Genomic DNA, 22698 nt, shown 5'->3' on the forward strand with positions numbered 1-22698 from the left:
ATCAAGAGATCGGGAAGACACAAAGAACCAACCGAAGAAATAACCTGGAAAAGATCAACCCAGTTTGAGTGTCGTGAATCAATCCTTGTTCAAAATTGAAGAAAAAGTCGATATCAAGTCGTACCACAATGAGATTGACGCTCTAAAGTTGAACCACTGGTTGCAGTAACTGGAAGTTTATTTCAACGTTCATCAGATCGAGGAAGGGGAAAATTCTTATTCGTGTGGCTAAAATTGGAGGGCGATGCACTGACTTGGTGGGAGAGCCACACGGAAACCCTAAGGTTCGAGGGAGAACCTCCAGTGACTAAGTGGGAGCAGTTCAACACCCTCATTAAGTCACAACTTTATCCCATCGGGTGCATGGAGGACCAGTGGATCCGGTGGCATTACTTCAGGCAAAATTCGGGCCAAAATGTGCAAGAGTACACCACAAAATTCAGAAAGATGGCTATAATGTTGGGAATCTCTCCTAAGAACCCAGATGTACTACTCAAGTATTTGAGGGGTCTGCACAATCATCTGCATGAGAAAGTGATGTTGTTCAAGTCCAAATCGATGGGCGAGGCTTGTGTACAGGCATAGTACTTGGAGAACATAGGCCTAAAGAGAGCGCAATTAAGTGGATCGAAGCAGAAGGAGAAACAAGAAGCTTCTAAGGAGGGGAAGAAGAAGCGAAAAGGGGGCAAAGATAAGAAGACGACAGCCACATCACAACAATGCAAAGATCCTAGCAAGCACTGCAACATCAATGGCCATACAGAGGAAAAATATTGGAAGTTGCATCCAGAGCTAAACATGAAGAACAAGAAGAGCGATAATAACAATAAGAATCTCATCCCAGCCAAGTTGAAAGCAGCTCGAATGTGGATGAGAAGATGGTTTGTACGTCAGTGCAGAAGGAGGTGAATCTAAGTAGCCTTCAGCAGTAGGAAGAGAAAGAATGACCAAACTCTACCATATAAATATACAGGTCAAGAAGACGAAGATTGATGCTCTATTTGACTCAGGATCGCAAGAGAATCTCATTGCAGCAGATTTGGTCAAGAAGTTGGGGCTGGAAGTTCATGATCATCCAAACCCATATCCACTGGGATGGGTAAATAAGGATGTAGAGTTGAAGGTAACAAAACAATGCAAAATTAGATTTGCTATCAGTGTTGATTATATTGATGAAGTACATCAAGGTGTGGTTCCCCTTGATGTATGTGGAGTCGTGTTTGGGAGTCCATACATGTACATGCAAGATGAAATATTCATGAAGAGAGCCAATCAATACCAACTCATCAAGGATGGGAAATCGTTTATCATCAACACGCACAAAGGCAAGTCGAAAATTTCACTCGTAAGTGCCAACCAAGCCAAGAAATCGATCAATTCCAACAATGAGTATGTTTTACTGTTTTTAAGAGAAATTCAATATGACAGGAGTCAATAAAAGGTAAGGCATCCCTGGAGGGGTGTACTAAGAAACATAAACAACAATTGGAGGAGTTGTTACAGGGATACAAGGATGTGTTCTAAGAGCCTAAAGGGTTACCACCTAAAAGAGAAGTGGAGCACGATATCCAGCTATTGGAAAACTCCCCCATTGCTAACTATTGGGTTCTACAGGCAGGCAATTATAGAAGCAAGTGAGGTGAAGAAACAGTTGCAACAACTGCTGGAACATGGTGTCATTCGACCGAGTACATCAACATGTGGGTTACCCATCATCATTGTGCCAATGAAGGATGGAACTTGAGAGATGTGTATAGATTATAGGGCGTTGAATAAAATCACGCTCAAGAACAGATACCCCCTGCCTAGGATAGACGATTTGCTAGATCAGTTGCAACGAGCAAAGTATTTCACCAAGTTGGACTTGAAGTTTGGATAACACCAGGTTCGAGTCAACGAAAAAGATACATAGAAGACCACCTTTAAAACTAGGCAAGGTTTGTATGAGTAGTTATTTATGCCATTTTTCCTATGTAATGCACCAACTATGTTTATGAGATTAATGAAAGATATAATGCACCCTCTTATAGATTCCTTTGTTATTGCTTATCTAGATGATACACTAGTTTATAGTGCTACTTGGAAGGAGCATATTTCACATTGGACATAGGTGCTTGAAACATTGAAGAAGCACTAGTTGCTAGCAAATCTCAAGAAGTGCGAGTTTGCACAACAGTCTTTGGTGTATCTGGGGTATGTGATCGATGGAGGAGAGTTGAAAATAGATCCTTTCAAGATGGAGGCCATCATGAAATGGTTGGTGCCTGCCACTGTTTCTAAGGTCAAGAGTTTCATTGGAGCAAAGCAGTACCTAAGGAAATGCATAGCCTCATTTTCAGCAGTAGCAGCACCACTCCATGCAATAACAATAAGTGGCAAGAGTTTCTAGAGGGGAAAAGGTCAGCATAAGGCTTTCGAGGAGCTAAAGCAGAAGATCAATCAAGCACCAGTTCTGCCATTAACAAACTTGCAACGACCCTTTGAAGTGGAGACAGATGCGAGTGGGTATTTTGTGGTAGTTGTCTTGATGCAAGGAGGAAGACTCATTTGCTACCATTCTGAAGTATTTCATGGGGCACTTCTTAACTACCCTACCTATGATAAGGAGTTATATGCCATGGTGCAAGCTGTGAAGAAGTGGAAGCACTATTTGATGGGAAAGGAGACAGTAATCCACACAGATCACCAACCGTTATAGTACTTGCGGGCTGAGAGTAAGCTAGGCATTACAAGGGGATGGAGTTTTTACAACAGTTTCATTTGGTGATCAAGTATATGAACGACAACATAAACAGTTGGCTGATATGCTTTCAAGGCCACTCACATCAAATTTTATAGCTTTGGGGACTCTTATGCACATGGATCCATTCATCCATGATGCATACAGAGAGACATATTCAGAAGATGAAGACTTCAAGGAGGTGTCAACAGTTGAAGAGTTAGAGTCATGTGCACGATGGCGATAACACTTTTGACTACCATCTCCAGGATGGGTTACTCTATAGGCTGGATAAGCTATGTGTTCCTAAAGGTGAGCGTTTGCAGCTGATTAGAGAGGCTCACACCTCCAGGGTTGCAGGGCACTTTGGTGTAGGGAAGACCATGGCTAACTTGCAGAGGTATGTGTATTGACCCAAGCTGTAAGAGCAGGTAGCTAAGTTCATAAGAGGATGCATGCTTCATTGTACCAGCAAGCCTAACAACAGGAAACAAGGTCTATATCATCCCTTACATGTACCTACTCATCCTTCAGGAAGCATTTCCATGGAATTTGTGGGAGGTTTACCGACAACCAGGAAGGGACATGACTACCTGTTCGTGGTAGTTAACAAGTTCAACAAGATGTGTGTTCTAATGCCCTATAAAAAGACCATCAACAGACAAGAAGCAGCGAACTTGTTCTTTGTACAAGTCTGGGTGCACTTTGGGATACCGAGGAGCATCATTTCAGATAGGGACACAAGAAAACTCGGTGAATTCTGGACTACATTGTGGGAGAAGATGGACACAATGTTGAAGAGATCTACAACATTCCATCCACAGACAGATGGACAGACAGAAGTAGTCAATAGGACTTAGTGCAACTTCTAAGGGGATACAACCAGAAGCACTTGAAGACTTGGGATGAAAATCTGGTATATATACAACATTCTTACAATAGAACAATCCACACTTCTATAGGAAATTCCCCATTTGAAACTTGTTTTGGATATTTACCACCCTCACCATAGCATATTGCATATGGGCAACAAGGAGGAGTGAGGGAAGATCTTATAGGAGATGCTTTGAGGGATGAAAGATTTATAGGGAAGATCAGACAGATCCATCTACAAGTACAAGAAACACTGCATAAGTCGTAGGAGAAGTATAAGGCCAAGCATGATCAACACAAAATAGACAAGTCATTCAAGGTGGGAGACAAAGTATGGTTACAGTTGAACAAGGAGAGGTTGCAGGGGCCTCGTAAGAAAATCAAGGCTCTGAAGTATGGTCCCTTTGAGATACTAGAAAACGTGGGTGGTAATGCCTATCGACACTTTACCACCGTATATGCGCATTTACATAGTTGTGAATGTAGAGAATTTGAAACTCTATGAGCCTTCCATGCTAGATCAAGAAGAGGAATAGGTCCTACCTTCTGTGGAGGATTTCGTACCAAATGCTCAGGATTTCGTACCAAATGCTTGGAGGGGTTTTCCACTTGCTTGGAGCCTATATCTTGTGCACTTTGTCTCTTTGTGAGTTTTTTGTTTTTCATAATTGCATGATGAACAAAATTAAATAAGTAATAAAAGAACATCTAACATCACAAGTAATTATCAAGCTAAGGAAAATAAGTTATCATATGCAAGTCTCCAAAGTTTACAACACATGTATGGCAAATGCTCCAAGAACATTGATTTTTTTGTGAGAAAATACAAATTCAAATGGAATAGAATCTTCCATGCAATTTCCTAATCAAGACAATGTCAACATTTTCACTGCATACTTAGTTTCTTTGTTGACACGTCCTTTTCAAAAAGAGAGAAAATTGCAACTCAACTGAAATTTTGTTCGGGGGTGGCGCCTTTTGCTGGTTCCCATGTAGTGAGAGAATTATTTAAGATTCTCAAATCTACATCTCAACAGAAATATTTTAAAAAGAAAAGAAAAAAAGCATGCACTTTCACAAATATAATTAAATAAGGTTAAGATCTCCCTTGAAAATCCTTTCATTGCAAACATTCAATCAAACGCAGAAATTCCACCTTACAATGACATCTGCTGATTGGATAAATCAGCATATTTCCCACACAAAATCACCTTTGATTGCACTATGCAAAGGTTGCTTCAACCACTTCATTCTGTCCAGCTTGAACTGCAAGTAAGCTATGGTCCTGTGTAAGATTTGAAATTTAAGGTGTAAGAGGTGGATCTTATAGCTTGCAAATAATGATCAACAAACCTACATATTACACAGAAAAATAACCTTCATTAAATGAGGAAACTCTAAAATGGAAATTAACAGAACAAACTCACGGATAGAGAGAGAATGAGTTTAAGAAAACCAGCGGATAAATTTTATATACAATACCTATCTTCCATATGCTTCCAAGCATCATGCAAATAAAATGAAAATATCTATCTAACGGAATGAGGAAAATCAATTAAATGCATTCTTACAGTATGGCAACATATTTCACAGTGATAAATTTTCAATGATTCTCCAAGTCATTGATGATTATTTGCAATGCAAGTTCGGATGGCATGCTTTACATAACAGGACAATGAACAGCTGATTTATTGTTGGTATTATGTATATCCAACACTTGGAAGAGATTTGGAATAACTAAGATTGAGGTGAAAACTTAAAAAAACACGACGGAAATGGCTCCATGCAAGGGTTGATGTCTAAACAAAATTGCTCAACAATGAAATATATATATCCTACGTAGACATTATGACATATTCCAGGTACCATGTGAGAAAGGAAAAAGACAGAACATGGATAGCAAAGTGAAATTACAATCTTTGATAGATGACTACAGTCTATTATACATCCCATGTTCCTAAAATGTTCTGAATGGATGTAACATGTCACACCGAAAACATGGGAAGATGATGAAACTTGGAATTATAAGTCAGTGTAAATGCAAACATCCTCGAGCACTAGAGGACTGTGAGAGAACAATCTTGTGTACACTGGGTGACTGGACAAACACCCCACTCATTGGGAAAGCTATAGATCAAACCTCCCATGGAGTCCCTCTAATGGTCATAGCCCATCCCATAAAAAGACGATTGCTCACATGTGCTGTCATGTATCTTGGAGAATCTTCCCATGTTTGGGTAAGATATCAGGTTTGCACAGACAAGGAAGTCCCCCAATCCATTGCATGTCACAGTCAGACATAATGACAAATAAACATCATATATGCATAGACCAAGTTTAAACCGATCATAGTGACAACAATTCAAAAATACATAGATAAGCCATTACACTGCCTGGGTCACCATGTGATCATCAATGCTTCACTACAATAAAATCATGTAGACAGTATTCACCCACTCAGTACACAAACCTAGGGTCCTTTTTGTTATGGCTCATGACGATGAATAGATGCATGCAATAACATTTATCCCGCCACATGTACATATGCATCTAAGAAATGAGCCACATGTTACCATCATTTCTAACCCATAACATAATAAACTGTAAGGACACAATACTGGATTGGTGAAGATAAGGAACTCAGCTATCAAAAATCACATCTGGTCAAGAAGCCAATTTGGTTACATAGGCAAATTGACATTTCTAAATGTACAGAAAATAATGTTACAGCCTATGAAACTGGATTCGTCCCCCTAGCCCATAGTGTCCCGAATCGGGCGAATCGGACACGATTCGGTTGGATTTGTGTCCTTCCAAACGTGTCCAGATCATGTCCCGATCGGACACAATCATGTCCCGATTCTGGGACACGAATCCCAAAAAAAGACCTCCGTGCGGTGTTAAAAGGCCAATTTGGCCATTCTAATTTCACATTTAGCTTTCTTCTTGGCTGTGGGTTTGCTGTGGGTGTGTGAGAGCAAAGAGCAAAGGGTGTGGGAGCATTTTCAAGGAGATTCAAGCAACAGGTAAGTGCATTTTCTGATGAGTACAGTGATGCTGATTTTGATGATGAGGATTGATGACTCATGAGCTACCTACTGCCTTGAGGCTTGTAGACTTGTAGTTGTTTTGTATTTTCTATTTCTATTTGCCATTGGCATTGCACTACATATGTAACACATTTTGATTTTAATAACTTAATGAGAAAACTACAGTATCTTACTATATTGTCTTTTTCCTATTGGATCATTGATGAATTGAATATGTATTATGATTTATCATTTATGTCACAATTGTATTCGTATGCATAATGTTACTTTGTAAAACTTACATCTAGATGAAGATCTATGTTTGAATCAATGAATTTGTATCATGAATGAGAATTTGTGTAAGAAATATCTAATCTTTAATCTATATATATATAACGTATCCGAAAGTGTCCTGTTCTGGGGGGTCAACGTGTCCGTGTCTCACACTCGAATCCCCGTGTCTGTCGTGTCCTGTGTCCCTGTGTCAGGTGACTTAGGTTACGGCCCTGCGTTAAAGAAATAGTAAACAATGGAACAACATACATTTTCAATATCTTGGAAGGTAGATTTAATGCAAAAAAAGATTAAATTTTTTTAGTAAAAATATTAATTTATGGCACAGCCTATATGAGGACAGCTGGCCTGATTTAATAGATGTCACTACAATTGCATAAATACTACGGTAGATTTTCTTTAATATACTACCCAGATTCCACCCTACAACGAGTTAAGGCTGTCTTAATGACAGCTGAGCTAACCTAACGGGCAGCGTAAATGGAGCTAAATGTTTAAGAAATACCACTACCATTTTCCACTGAATAATCAAGCATTTTCCCTCTTACCTAATCCACACCACTCCTAACTGCAGCAAATTCAGTACTAAACAATAAAAATAATAAACTTCTTTGTAATTTGAGCAATTTGACATATGATCACAGAGTAACTTCTGTCTATACGTTAACCAATATTCTACTCCAGTTACTTGCCTTTGGATAGCAATTAATGGGTCATCACTCTTCTACAGTGTTCTTTTCTAATTTCCAGAAAATATTCTCTAGTCAACGGAGGCAACTACACTTGTGGATGCTGTGATCTCCACTTGTGGCTGTATAAAAGAGACCATAGGAGAGTGACTGGTAACAAAGCCCCCCAAACTGTTGTCATCAATAATTGCATCAATAAATCCAGGCCATTCATTATTGCCATGGATCATTTTCCTGCCAAAATGTCTTGTATGTGGGCTGCTGGGATTGATTGCAGGTTGTTGCATATGTAGAAGGAGAAACCAACAAAAACATGAAAAAATTTGAAGAAATTGAAGGAAATGATTCTGGCTATATGGGTATTTCAACCCCATCATGGAAAACAATGGTTGGAAGATGAAGGATATAAATCTGTGTATTGAGAACCAGAGTCCAATTACTAGTCACCCATGGGTTCTATAAGTCCAATGGACCACAATAGGAGGAAGGAATGGAACATTACTGCCATTTCCTTTCCAAAATAATCCCTTGTGCCTCAGTGAAGCATCGGTGCCTCAACATGTCTTGAGGGTTAGGAGAAGGTGGGGGGTGATGGGGGACAAATGTTGGGCACGGTATTGTGAACAGCAAGAGAACTGACACATAAGGAAGATAAGAATGGAGACTGCATCCAATAGGTACATGGAAGGATGAGGTGATATTTAGTAGCGAAATCCTCAAGAATGTTAATCAGGATAAGAAAAAAATGAAGATGGAGAAGTTCAAAGCTGGTAAACTAAGGTTCAAATAACTACAACTTGATTCAACAACAAAATAGTTTGTTAAAGGGTTAGATGAGATTTAATCTAGTGAACATGCATTATATTCACACTTCAAACTTTCATACACTTGTGTACCTTCTCTTTTTGTCCTTTTTCAGGCGACTTGGCCCAAAATGATCACAACTACTTTGAGAGAGGTCTCACAAGACAAGGACTAGACCAAATGACAACATTGTGTGGTGGGGCCCACTGTCAACACAACCACCACCTCCTGCTCTTTAGTGATTTTCACCACAAGGGAGGCTTCCCTATGTAAGTGACAAGGATAGGCCAAGGAAAGACACTTAACTTAAGGACAAGGCTCAAACTAGCATAGACAAGGCAAAACGTGTCCTCCAAAGATCTATCTAACGGGCACGTGACATAGGGTTTAGTGAATAAGCAATGATAACAAGCCTACCAAGGTACACAAAGCCAATAAAAGGCTTGGTAGGATGAATATCATTAATATTTGGGACAATAAGTCTTCAAAAAGCCTGAAGTTGAAGCCTTGGGCTAGCTTAGGGTTTACCAAAGGGAAAAATTGCCCAAGGCTTGTGATGTTAGCCATAAAAAGGAGGAATTCATTGTGGAAATGGGATGATTTTGAGGCAATCAATTACAAACCAAATATAGCACCCTTCCAAAGGAAAACGCACTTACCCTAGTTGAATTTGGCCCTAAACCTAGCCTATTGACTTGCCTTAAAGGGCCAAAAATTTAAGTAGAGACAAAATTTAGGTTTTGGGAAAATTTTATAGTGTAATCACCTATGTGGAAAGGGCAGTGCTTAACCTTCGGCGATGGAGCCTTGAGGGAGATCTACTTATGGAAAATCAAGCCCTAGAATGGAGTAAGGGACAATGAAAAATCCTAGTTTTCAAAACCCTAGCTATCATTTTACGAGGGAATAAAATCATTGAGGAGAGCTTAACATTAAGGATCACTCAAAGCATAGTCATAATAATCTTAAGGGTAATATATACAATACTTTTCCAAGATTTCATTGAAAAATGCTCAATAAAAACTAACACATAGAAGCCCTAATAATAACCATTCCATGCAATAGCCATAAAGATATTCAACAATATAGAATATTTACAAGAAAATACATAAACCAATCCTTTATTATTCCAAAATGATGTCTCCAAAGCAAGAGAATGTCTCCACAAGCAAATACTCCTCAAAAGATCACATCTCCACAAGATACACGTTTATTTTAGATAGGCCAAAATCTCTCAAAGAGGCCGAATCGATCTACAAGTGATGATGAAAAGACAAATGAGGTGAACTCTACTTATTTGAGGTCTATCTAAACTAATTTGTGACTAATGAAGCCCCTAGATGGAGCTTGACATAAAATAACCTTGAGTAACCACCCATTAGCTAAGTGCCATAAATGTCCCCATGTCTTAGTTGTAGCCTTTGAAGAACCTTTACCAAGACGTTCAAGATGATTTTTAGAGTGTCGTCTAGGGTTTGAGTTTTCTCACAATATGACCGTCAAAATTAGCTCAAATTTGGAGGATAGTTAGAGCAAACATCAACGCAGAAGGTTGTCCAAGCGGTCTTGTGAGAGCTCTTCTTTATTGCAATTCGCACCAAACCCTAGTAGGCCATCTAGGTTAGGGCCAAATTTTAGGAAAAAGGGAGGAAAAGAGAAGGGAAAAGGTTTGTTCACCAAATTGGCTCAGACTAGTGCCTTGTACTTGAGCTATGGAGTCTATGTGTTTCAAAATTTGGCCGAAATCATCTTCAAGGAGGCTAGAAAATGATGCCCTAGCAAACACTCTAGCATTTACTCACCCAAGATTTATGGACTTTCATGGAAAGAAAACTAATTCTACCCCACTAGGAACATTTATCTACTTGTTATCAATGAGTAACATGCACAAATTTGCATTCTAACATTCTTTTACAATGATATTCAATAATTAAAGCGTGAGAGAACAAGAGCTAGTTGCATAATTTCCACACATTAAACATTCTTTCATAAGAAAAATTTCCTTAGCAAAATTTACTTACAAGCTAACAAGAGATATATCCAAATCCAAGATCAAGAAGACGACTGCAAGAGAACGAAAATTTCAGCTCCAAAAATATCGAAATGCATCAAAATATCTCCAATAGACAACCAAGAAATAAGTGTGAAATTCTCACGAAGAGATAACCAAGTCCAAGTGATGACGAGGAAGGAAATGAACCACTCATCAATTTCTATGATCCTCTAAGCGATTAGAACTAATGATGCCCATAATAATAAAATTAATATACAAATAATAACCATTTGTTGACAAGCCCACCAAATAGCTCCATAATATGAAAAATAAGCCTCTCAAGGCAGAGGAAATGATAGACAAGTAGCTAGGAAAGTCGTTGAGAGGCCAAACGAGTCCAACATGGGCTCCAGAAATAGTGATGAAGGGGAAGGCCCCTTGATCTCCAAGCAAATGACATGTGGTGCCCCTAAATGGTTGTGGGGGCACAAAATCATCCTCATGGGTCTCCAATTGAATTGCACAAGCATGTATCCCATCTGCAAGGGTTGGAACAATTGATGCAAGCCCTCCCTTTGTCTCCCATGGTGAGACATAACCGCATCTAGGCCCTAGATCAACTTCCAAGTGTGTGGTGCAAGTGTGTATTTGGTTGGGAAAGGTTGTCCAGGTGCATCATCATCATCAAATAAGTGGAATACGAGCGAGCAGTGAGTGGTGTTGAACGATCCCATGGTGTGGTTATCTGCTCTCTACTATAGTGGAGGTCCATGGTGTTGATTTTTGGTAGCATCAGATGTGCTCTAACCCTCCAAATTTGCAGGGAGGCTAGGACACATGTATTCCACAATACCCAGAAATCGTTTTAGGAAATTCCACCTGGAGACAGTTTTATTAAAATAATTAATTATTTTTAATGGGTGCCTAAGTCTAAACTTAGGAAATTAAAATAATTAAAGGGTATTAATCTAACTGTGGGTGAAACTTCTAGAAGAAGATGAGGATCAAGCCAAAATGATTTGAGCCATTGATTAGGATCTAATCTGGGCCGTTGGTTCTCAACAAAAGGATTATAAGAGGAGGCTTGATGGACATTTGGAAGACACATCAAGTGGAGATCAAAAGATTGAATTTCTAAAGCACAACAGCTGCCGGAAGAGGAATTCAAAGTGATCTTTTGCAGTGACAGGCAAGGATAGTATCCGGAGGGAAGTATTCCTGGACCGGAGAGTATAAGGCAAAGAGGGCAGAACAACGTCCAGTGAGGTTGACGCTCAGCCACGCAGAGCTATGCTATGGTAGCACAGAGCCTGAGAAGGATATCGAAGTCCTGTTGAGCAAATCGAGTTTTAGAAGCCGAGAGTCGGGGTGTGAGACCAGGAGGCTGAGAGCTAAAATTTCCAGCCAACAGAGGATTAGAAGGAGGGGTAACGCAATCCCAATAGAGGTGATGCAAAGACTATGTAGGGTTGACACAGTTTTGCGCAGAGGCTGACACAGAAGGGATGCAGAGGCTGATTTCCAATGAGATTAGAGCCGGTTCTTCTAGTGACAGGGTGACACATCTCACTATTTGTTTTGCGCAGTTTCTCTCTGTATCGGATAGACAGTTCGGCATCCAACAAATTGTACTCAGAATTACTACTGCTTAAAAAAATAAAACCCTCAACTGCTGCATCGGTTTTACCACATTGGATTTTTCCGGGGACATTGGTCCAAAAAACAACGGTGTCACTTGTGTGTGTTATTTCTTTCTTGCTCAGATTCTTGTTTCTGCATATTATTTAAAGTTGTGAAGGCTGCAGTTGTATTTACTTCGATATTTACAGTAGAACACAGTAAATAACTTGCATCGATTAACAAGAAGAAGTAATATCAGTTTGTTGCCGTAGTGGTTCGGGTGGATTCTCGAATTTTCACACATGGCTCTCAGTGAAAACCCTATAAATGCCATCAAAGCCCTCTAGAGGGCTTGGATCCTGTACAGGGAGACCACACCCTAAGATGAAGACCCATATGAAATCTTGCATAAGATCCAATGCGTCTCCTCACCTTCCAGTACAACAATTCATTAGTGTAGTTGAGCAAATGAACTTACAAATCATGGAACCAAGTGGGCACTTTGTTGGGAATCACGATTGCCATTAGACAAAAACCTGCAATTGTTAGTCAACGAACGCATCGCCAAAGATAAGGATCCACGAAAGGTGGTTAGTCCATGTCACGAAACACATGGGGAGAATTGGTTTATCCAATCTCCAACAATCTCCCCCTAATGAGAGTCGAGTGTGTATCGAACTTGTGACCTAGGCTTTGATACCGCTTGTTGGGAATCACGATTGTCATTAGACCAAAACCCATAGGTGTTAGTCAACGATCGCATCGCCAGAGATAAGGATCCATGAAAGGTAGTTAGTCCATGTCGTAAAACACACAGGGAGCGTTGGTTTATCCAATGTTGAACACACTTCATAGTGGCATGCCCTTCCGTAATGGACTTTAGAATGTACAAGTGTCCCTAGGTTCAAAAGGTAGGTTAATCAAGGACCCTATTTGGTGTTTTCAACCTCTAAGGGAATGAAAGGTCCATGGTACGTTCGTTAGATGGAAGGTGTCTCATGAAATAATCATGTAATGGAATGGCACAACAGGGAAGGCTCCAAGCCAGATGCCATGGTACAAGGGTAGCTATAGCAAGGGAAGCCCACACATGGGTGTATAGATGTAGGAGGGAGCAATCGTGGTACATGAGTTACCCAGACTTTTGTTTTTCCACCCTTCTTCATATGCCTTATGCCTTTTATTGATTTTTCATTTATAACATCTTGACACTCCAGGGAATGAGAACATGATGTGAGTGATATAGCAAAGAATACCCCTTTAAGGTTGGGAAGTTCATCGACCACAAGGAGTTGGGACAATCATGGGTTCCTTAATGACGCAAGGGGCTCACATAGGGGCCCTAGCAGCCAAGGTGAGAGTGGCCAAATTATGCTTTTTAATTTCTTTTTCGCTGCATCGACCTCCGGGCATCATTCCAGGCCCAACCCAAAGTGTGAACAAGGGGAGGTGAAGGCTAACTCCTTGTGGACTCAATGGACAAATCTAGCCCTGGATGGGAAATATGTGGAAAGGGGCTATAATTAGTGGAGGGGAGTGATGTATGCGGTGTCAGGGAGCGGGACCACACAACCAAAATCGAGATTTCCCATGTAGTGTTATCCCTAAAGCTGGTAGCCAATAAAGGAGATCCCACGGGACTAGGATACAAGGTTAACCACCAAGTTGAACGAGGGGACAAGAGTGCAGACTAAGCCCATTCTTTCTACCGAATCGCCCACTAATCCATGCCGAGAAGTGTCCATGATAAGTAAGCAAAAATACCAACTCATAATGAAAGACATACCTTTGGGGTGTGAAGGCCCACCTCAAACATATGATCGTTAGAGATAGGCAAGGGTGCATAATGGCAAGCTCAGGTGGCAAAGATAGTGGCACATCGAGCTATTTGGGGGTTGCTAGTTGTCGGCTAAACACAATCTAGGATAAAAATTTCACCTATGGGTGTCACCCACAAGTGGGTAACATGACCAGCACTGTCTTTGAGGTCTAACTAGAGAAGCTTTGTCTGAGATTTTTGGCCAATTGAGATGGGATTGAGGTATTTCGTCCTTTAATGGTCTGAGGCCCTTCGGCTTGCCTAAGATCCTTGGAAAAAATTTCGATCTTTGACTGAAACGCAGGCAGGGACAATTGTCTATTTTCTGAGACTCTCGGTCCTTTGAAATAGACTTTTGATTCTCCTTCAACCTACTGAGATAAGCTCTTAGACCTATTGTCACCCGACTTGTACACCAAATGTGACAACACTTAGAGCAGGGGTTGTCACTCTAATCCTTTCTCACTCCATTTAAGCTATGTCTTAAGGAAAGCTAAGGGGGGTAGTCCCTGAAGGACAAAAGACCTGTTGAAAATCAACGAGTTTGGGAGATACAAGTGAATATCCAGGCAACTTGATTTTAGATTATATGGCAAGTGAGATTAATAAGCACAACCAATTAAATTATTGAGATATACCAGTGATAGACCAGTGCCTTAGAATTAGGAAGTACTCGCATAACAATGACTATTATTCCAAGTTACTAAATTGACAAATGATGCAAACTTGATACTCAAAACCTAGATGAGATGCGAGATCTAATCTAAATGTGAAATGCAAAATCTTGGTCACTTTTAGTGAGATGCCTAGTCTAAGTGAGAACCTTCACCATAATTGTTTTGAAGCAAGTCTCGCACAGGGTTGTAGAAAGAAGTCCAGGGGAAGGAGGCTAAGGCCTCATTAATAATACCTACCGTAGAGTTCTAATGACCCGAATGCCTTCGTTCCTACAAGGGTGTAATGTTCCTTTTTTTGGTATTCCTTATGACATGGCTAGGATGGACTTTCAAAGTTGGGGGCAGATAGGTCATAGGTGCAGGTTGGTGTCATCAACGAGCCTAGGGGCTTTTGGAGGGGCTTTGAGGAGTTTTTATGAGGTCTGCGGGCATTCGCTTGGTATATTCCATCATCCACACAGTTTTCCTTTCGTTCTGGCACATTCTGACAACCTCTAGAAAACTGAGTTATTATTGGGCCTGACTCAATTAATTACGCTTAAGGTGGCATTCCAAGGAGGAATACTTGATAGAACACCTTAGTGTAATAGCTCATTGGAACCAGAACGAGAAGATCTACATGATGGGATGGTTAGATGTGAGTTTTAGTGACCTGAGGAGACATGGTGGACAATTTACTCTTTTCCTGCATTAAGAAGAATATTTTAATTAAAATAAAAAAAGGGAAAAGAGTTGCATGATTAAAATAATAATAAAATAGGAGGTTCTAGAGGGGTCCATCAGATCTATAAAAGAGAAGGAGGAGGCCATTGAAGGACATCTTGGATTTGATATTGTTTCTTGTATGAGAGGTTAAGAACCTGGTTCTCTACTCCATTGGTAGCCCCAGGATGGAAACCCTCAGGTGATTCAATGAGATTGGGCGAGGACCCATCTACCCTTGGTGAATTCATTCAAAATTCATAGGAGAGCTCAGTCGTACAATTCAGTTCAGTTTGAAGGGCCAACATAGAGGTGTAACAGATTATCTTGGAGGCCAACTTTCATCTCAGCTATTTGGGTTGTATATGCATGTAACCCCATTTTATCTATTATAATAAAAGCTGAGAATTTTCCTGTTCATTTTGTCATTGGATTGCAGTGCTCTATTTGTTTTTATTTTACATGGCAATCTTCTGTTAAATGAATGATAATTTAATGGTGAAATTTGGGTTGAGTTCGATTGCTACAAATTTATGAATGGAAATTTTACCTGAAGTATTTTTGAGTTAGAATTTTAAGAAAACTCCAAATTGTTCCATTTCGGACATTACAATGGTATCAGAGTTGGTGTTCTTGCCAGCCTAAGGGTTTTAATTGCAGATCAATTTCAAGCCAAATTTTGAAAAGGCAAGTTGAAGGGTTTTTAGCATTCCAAACCGTTGCTAAAGGAAATGTGTCATTGCCATCGTGAAGGCTAAATTGCAAAGACTGAGATATTATCCTTGTCAAGCAGAACTCGTCCACCACTTTCAGGAGTTAATTGAGTCAGTGAAGTGGAGTTCTAATATTAGAGACTAGTTTGCATTGTTTATTGCTCAGAATTTATATTTAGGTGGCTGAGCTTTACTCCAAATCTTAGAGGGACAAAGACTATTGCTCAATGACAGGATGATCTCTAGGAGCCAAAAGTCAAATCAATCTCTAGAACAAATTGCGCTAAAAATCGTTGAAGCATTTTTTTCTGAAGCCGAACCAACAAAAGGGTCATCGGTGGGATAAGTGAGTTCACTGTCACCTTTCTGATTCATTTCCAGAGTCGAGTCGTCGTTTCAAAAGTGGAGATCGTGACCGGACCAAGCACCAAATTGTAGTTGTGAAAGTCTGTATATGGTGGGCACCGCTAGATCTCGATGGACCAGACAAAGCTTCAGATTAAGAGATTAATAGACGGAATTGATCTAACTGCGAGAAACCCAGTGGACCCCGTCAAAATCTTTTAATTATCACGTCAAAGTCAAATTTCATTGACGAGCTGAGTGTACTTTTGTGAAGCTTCCGGCGACCGTTAATAGAACCAGGCCTGATGGTTGCTATTTAGAGCCTGTCAAAATATGTATAGAGTAGATTAGCTACAGCTCCAGTTGAAGAGGCTTGATGACCATGTTACATGGGTGATTTTAAAGAGTCGTGGATGTGTTCCTTCAATCTTGACACAATTGTACAGGCCACAGTGACTTTCTAAAGATGTTGAATAAGTTCTCAGCAAGTGTCAAGAGGAAATAGCATAATTTGAACTTGGTTGTATCATTACATTAGTGTCGTAGACTAGCTCCCATTGCCAGCTAGTGTAAGAGTCGCGGTTAAATAACTTGTGCCCGCAAATTTTTTCCAACCACCATAATTCGTGGAAACCGAGTCAGATAACGTTATCGAGTTGCCGAAAGGAATTGCATTGCATGGGATAGGAGCGTTGCTTGGGTCAGAACGTGGTAATATGATGATCCACCTGTTGTGCGACAATCAGATCATGTGCTACCAGAAGTCACTGTGTTGAGGAGACATGCTGAATTTAGTCACCAGACAGAGCACGTGATTGGTGCATCCACTGTTAATTCGTTGGATCAATCAAGTGTGTATGAGACCCGACGACTGGTATTTCTCTTAAAACGAGTGTGGTGCTCAAAATTTTGCCAGTCGCTCCAGTTGTTTCAAGTGCGGGGCATAAAAGTAGGGATCTGGCAGTAGAGGTGCTGGACGAAACTTCCCAGGGTCAAGGATCCAAAGGATTTGCTTCCTTAGCAGTGGTTCGGGTGTACGTTTTGGTTGGAAATCTGGTGATTAGATTTGTGATAAGAAGCAGGTGTGAATAGTTCAAATGTGGCAGTAGCATTTGAAGACAAGGGAGCCGAGAAGTAGTTCGCTGCAGAACATTGAAGTGTACTTTTCAAATTAACATTAAAGTGCGTAGCTATAATTAACTATAAAGGGGTCACGAGAGGATAGCACATGACATATTCACGTGCCAACATATGTTCTGTGGCTGAGATAAAATACATGGTACAGTCTGGTAGTGGTTTAAATATTTGGGCGCGTAGACGAGTTGGAACTAGACGTGGAAGCTTACTTGGCTGGGAAAATAGAGTGATATGAACTTGGTCAAGGGGCTGACCATTCTTCTAGCCCATTCCAAACCTCATTGTTTTGCTTAGTTGCTTTGCTGAAGTATTTTTCCAGGTGCAATTTCCCTTTTTGTATTCACTGTGTATTCATATTTTAAGTGACAGAAGACTCTTCTGTTGGTATTTCTGTCATTTACTAGCAATATGTAAATTTTATGGGAGTCTCGGGAAATCTCTTGGTATATGTGGAGTGTGAAAATTTCTGAATCTAACACATCAGAAATCCCTACTGCTATTTCTGGTTTATTATCTCCTACTTGTTCTTTACATTAAGAAGTTATTTAATCATATAAACATCAAAATAAACCCAATAGCAACCTTCATAAATATACAAATCAGCAACTGAAATAGACTCAGACAACACAAGGGACACCGTTCAATCGTCCCCGAAAAGAGAAAATGCGAGAAAACCGGTGCAGCATATTTCAGGGTTTTATTATTATGTAATTTTCTGAATACAACTAGGGTGCCAGAAATGGCTCACCCTTCAAAGATTTTCCTTGGTAGAAGTACCTTTCTCCAGAAACAGATATTTTGACTAAACAGCACTAGATGATTGGCCCCACAGTGACTTCGATTGTTCCTCAGCTGGACACTGAAAGCTACTTCAAGCTTCATTTCGGAACTATGTCACCCTCCAGGGACTGTGTCACCCTCTACGGCTCTACGTCTGCCTCTCAGCTCCTAGTCTGCCCCACAAAAACACCACAGCGCAGCTCTTTTTCCCAGCGTCAACTCTGCTAGCCTCTGCGTCAGCGTCTCGGTCTACTGCGTCCTCAGCGCTGGCCCTCCAAGCCTTTGCGTCGGCTTTGGTTGTCTCTGGGTCAGCCCAGGCTGCCTCTTCGTTGTCTCTCTGACACTATCTCTGCCTCTCTGCTATGTATTCTCGGCCTTCTACCGAACTGCCCCTCGCTGCAACAGATCACTAACTCGATCTCTTAGCAAACCCTGCCCCAGAAAATCGAATTGACTGATCAACTTGGTGTATCTCCCACTGACCCTCAAGCCTCCTCTTATATTTTTCCTATTGACAATTCAACGGCCAAGATTAAGTCCCTAATCAACGGCTAAGATTAGAACTGGCTTGATCCTTGCTACTTAGAACTTTCTCACCCATTTTATGTTAATACACATTAATATTTTTATTTTCCTAAGTTTAGACTTAGGAACCCATTGAAAATATTAATTATTTTCATATCTCTTTATCTGGGTGGAATTTCTCCAAAATATTTCTAGTTCTTGGAGATCTCATGTGCCTTAGCATCTCCACCAATTTTCATGGCTAGAGCACATCCAATGCTACCAAAAATCAATAGTCCCTCTTAGCGAGAATGTTCTCTAGCAATGCTTCACCATAGAATTACCACACTGATCCTCGGAATCGGTCCTCTGTGTTGATGCTAGAACTGCTGCACCACATCCACTGCACTGTTGCTTCCGGTACTGCCGCCCATGACACTGCCACTGCCACTGCTACAGTTACATTTGTACTGCAGCTCCCTCTCAACATGCTGCATCATGCTACCCATAGCACTGCCACTGCTAACAACTACACTGCAACTCAGTTACCTAGAAGTAAGCAACTGACTTCACCCAAATAATGACATCCCGGTCAGTTTGGAAGCCTCGTGATGTTGAAGCTACCTTTGTTACTATCTTGTGCTCCCTCTGCTACCACTACGTCGCTGCAAACACCTATGTGCCTCTTGCACTACTGCAACCTCCACTGCGATGCTACAAAATTCTGCACTCTAGCACTACCTTGTCACTCCATCACATCTTGCTAAACCCAACACCTGTCATCGTGCTATTGTCGTTAAGGGCTTTCGTAGCCGGATGTGATCCAAGAGTTTGGGCACCTCAAGGATCCTGCCCCTAGCATGTAGTCCTCCTAACTACAACTCGATGTGTCCCCACCTCTTCTCTAGAGTGCATGAGCACTCATGGCACAATCGTTATTAGTCTCTACCACTTTCTCCGCCTTAGTTGGAGCTGTCTTTGAATCAAAAGCTTCTCCTTGCCTTTCTTCCTGGGACACTGGGATGCATAATGGCCTAGCTCCCCACAACTGAAGCACTTGACCTTGGAGATATCCTTCTTCTACCTCTTCCCTTGTTGTCCCGCAGATGCTAGAGCTGCATCCTCCTCCTCCTCTTTCTTGACTCGAAGTCCCTTACCACTACTCCCCACCTTGGTCATCCTCTTGATCTCTTCTTGTCAAAGACTTGCCCACATTTCCTCTCAACCGGGAAGAGTAACCCTGCCCAAAATACTTTGGACAAATGTCTCCCACTCCTCGGAGACTGCATTCAGGGCAGTCCTAACCATAAACTCTGGATCCAGTGTAGACCCCACAAAAGGAAGCTGGTCGCGAATCTCCTCCAACCTAAGAAGGAATGGATCTATATGCCTCTCCCTTATGCATCTGATATGACCTCAGTTGATTCTCCAATAGCATCTTCCACTGCACGGAGGAGCCTTGGTATAAGGTGGTCAGTGTGTCCCACATCTCCTTTGCTATGTTCTTCTCAGCAATATGTGGTATGACATGATCTTTGACCCTATCTAGGATCATTCACTTCGCCCTCGCCACCTCCTCACACTTCTCATAACTAGGATAGCCACTACTTTAAAGGCAAAGTCCTTGATGAAATGTCGATCCAAGACTGCCAGGATCCTGGCCTTCCAGGTGACAAAGTTGGAAGCCCCATCCAACCTGTCAGGATCCCTCAGTCCGTTCACTACCATTTCAGCTCCTCTTCTAGACTCTCTCTGAGCCTCGACTCCCCGGAAATCTCCCTTTGAGTCCTTATTTCCATCCTGGAAATCCTTTAGCCAATTGCCGAATCGCTCCTCTCCAATCTTTCTTGCAACTGCAACTCGGATCTGGATTCCTTGGCTAGAAATCTGTCGAGGTAGTGATTCCTTCTACCTTGGTTTTGTCTACTCCCGACAATGGCTGAGTTTACTCCTCCGGCCAACTACGTCAATCCTACCTAGCTGAGCAGGATGACATGGCTCTTCATGAGCCTCTTTTGCCTCTCTGTGCCTCTACGCTGGCCCTTCCCTTGGCTCGAAATGATGACACAGGCTCTACGTCACTTCTTCTTTTACCGCTTCTGCTCTGGAACAACGCTGTCTCTCGAGACAACTCCTTCTGCTCTGGAACAACGTTGTCTCTTGGGACAGCTGCTTCTGCTACAAATTTTCAAATTTCTGTTGGTGTCTTCAGTCCTCCTGTGATCTACAATTGCTCTAATACCGTGTGAAATTTCTGAATCTAACACATCAGAAATCCCTACTGCTATTTCTGGTTTATTATCTCCTACTTGTTCTTTACATTAACAAGTTATTTAATCATATAAACATCGAAATAAACACAATAGCAACCTTCACAAATATACAGATCAGCCACTGAAATAAATTGAGACAACACAAGGGATACCGTTATTTTTGGACAATAGTCTTTGGAAAAACCCAATATGGGAAAACCAGTGCAGCATATTTCAGGGTTTTATTATTATGTAATTTTCTGAATACAACTAGGGTGCCAGAAATGGCTCACCCTTCAGAGATTTTCCTTGGCAGAAGTACCTTTCTCCGGAGACAGATATTCTGGTTGATCAGCAACCGAATGATTGGCCCCACAGTGACTTCGACTGTTCCTCAGCTGGACAACGAAAGTTGCTCCAAGCTTCCTTTAGGAACTGCGTCACCCTCTCAGCTCCTAGTCTGCCCCACGAAAACACCACAGCACAATTCTTTTTGCCCAGCGTTAGCTCTGCTAGCCTTTGCGTCAGCTTCTCGGCCTCCTGTGTCCTCAACGCTAGCCCTCCAAGCCTCTGTGTAAGCTCTAGTTGTCTCTGCGTCAGCTCAAGCTGCCTTTGCACTGTCTCTCTGACATTATCTCTGCCTCTCTGCTATGTATTCTCGGCCTTCTGTCGAACTACCCCTCACTGCAACAGATCGCTAACTCGATTTCTCAGCGAAACTTGCCGCGGAAAATCGAATTGATTGATCAACTTAGTGTATCTCCAACTAACCCTCAAGCCTCCTCTTATACTTTTCTAGTTGAAGATTCAACAACCAAGATTAACTCCCTAATCCATGACTAGGATTAGAACTGGCTTGATCCTCGTCACTTAGAACTTTCTCACCCATTTTATATTAATACACATTAATATTTTTATTTTCCTAAGTTTAAACTTAAAAACCCATTAAAAATATTAATTACTTTAATATCTCTTCATTCAGGTGGAATTTCTCCAAACGATTTCTGGGTCTTGGAGATCTCATGTGCCTTAGCCTCTCCACCAATTTTCATGGCTAGAGCACATCCGATGCTACCAAAAATCAACATGGAGCACAATAGTGTAGAATGCCAAGTATTTGGCAAAATCCTTAGTGACAGATACACTCAAACTCATAAAATAGTGTCCTCATGCAAACGTCCCATCATGGAGGAACTCCTAAACAAATTGAGAAGATTAACCACAGAAATTGGCTCCATGAAACACCATGCATCAGAAGACCAAAAACCCAAACAAAATAACAAACCCTTCTCAAAGGGGCTCTATGCCATTCTTTAGAAGGAACAACTAAGACATGTGCAGGAGGGGCAGAAAATAGGGCACACAATTTTTGCTCTTGGGACAGATTTGAAGCACATGATAGTCACATGGAAAGTTCTTTTCGAACTTGATGAACTGGATGCATTCCTTTCCAAAGTGAGACAGTTAAAAGGAAAGAAACTATTTTGGGCTCTAAAACCAACTATGCTTGTGAAGGGGTCAAACTTCCAGTTGCATCATGTCTTAGTCACATTATGAGGTTGACCACACCCATACCTCTTTTCAATGATAATGTTATGAGGAGAATTTTCAGGTTGATAGTAGAGACCTTTCAGGATTTAGCTAACACTACGGATCTTACCTTAGGGAAAAAGCTTTGAATTTTGGAGGATATGGTCAAGTTTTGAACCTATGACATCATGTTGGATCTAGAGTGTGATGACTTGATT

The 22698-nt window shown here is 41.1% G+C and overlaps 1 protein-coding gene across 8 annotated transcripts in view; it reads right to left on the reverse strand.

Moving 5' to 3' along the window:
• Window positions 1-4374: 4374 nt before the first annotated feature.
• LOC149168301 (15-cis-phytoene desaturase, chloroplastic/chromoplastic-like) overlaps window positions 4375-22698 on the reverse strand; it is a 300807-nt gene continuing 282483 nt past the window's right edge. For 7 of the 8 annotated variants that reach the window (XR_016259746.1, XM_089428225.1, XM_089428224.1 and 4 more), the window contains one exon: window positions 4375-4877. Coding sequence is in view for 7 of the 8 variants with exons in the window: in XM_089428225.1 (XP_089284351.1) it covers window positions 4815-4877 (63 nt within the window). In the remaining variant the exon portion in view is untranslated. Of the gene's footprint in view, window positions 4946-22698 lie in introns of all 8 variants that reach the window. The other variant, XM_089428227.1, reaches the window with a different exon arrangement.

Source organism: Pinus tabuliformis, chromosome 4_2, assembly GCF_031772625.1.
Source record: "Pinus tabuliformis cultivar Carrire ecotype Pingquan chromosome 4_2, CPIR1, whole genome shotgun sequence".
NCBI classification, from domain to species: domain Eukaryota; kingdom Viridiplantae; phylum Streptophyta; class Pinopsida; order Pinales; family Pinaceae; genus Pinus; species Pinus tabuliformis.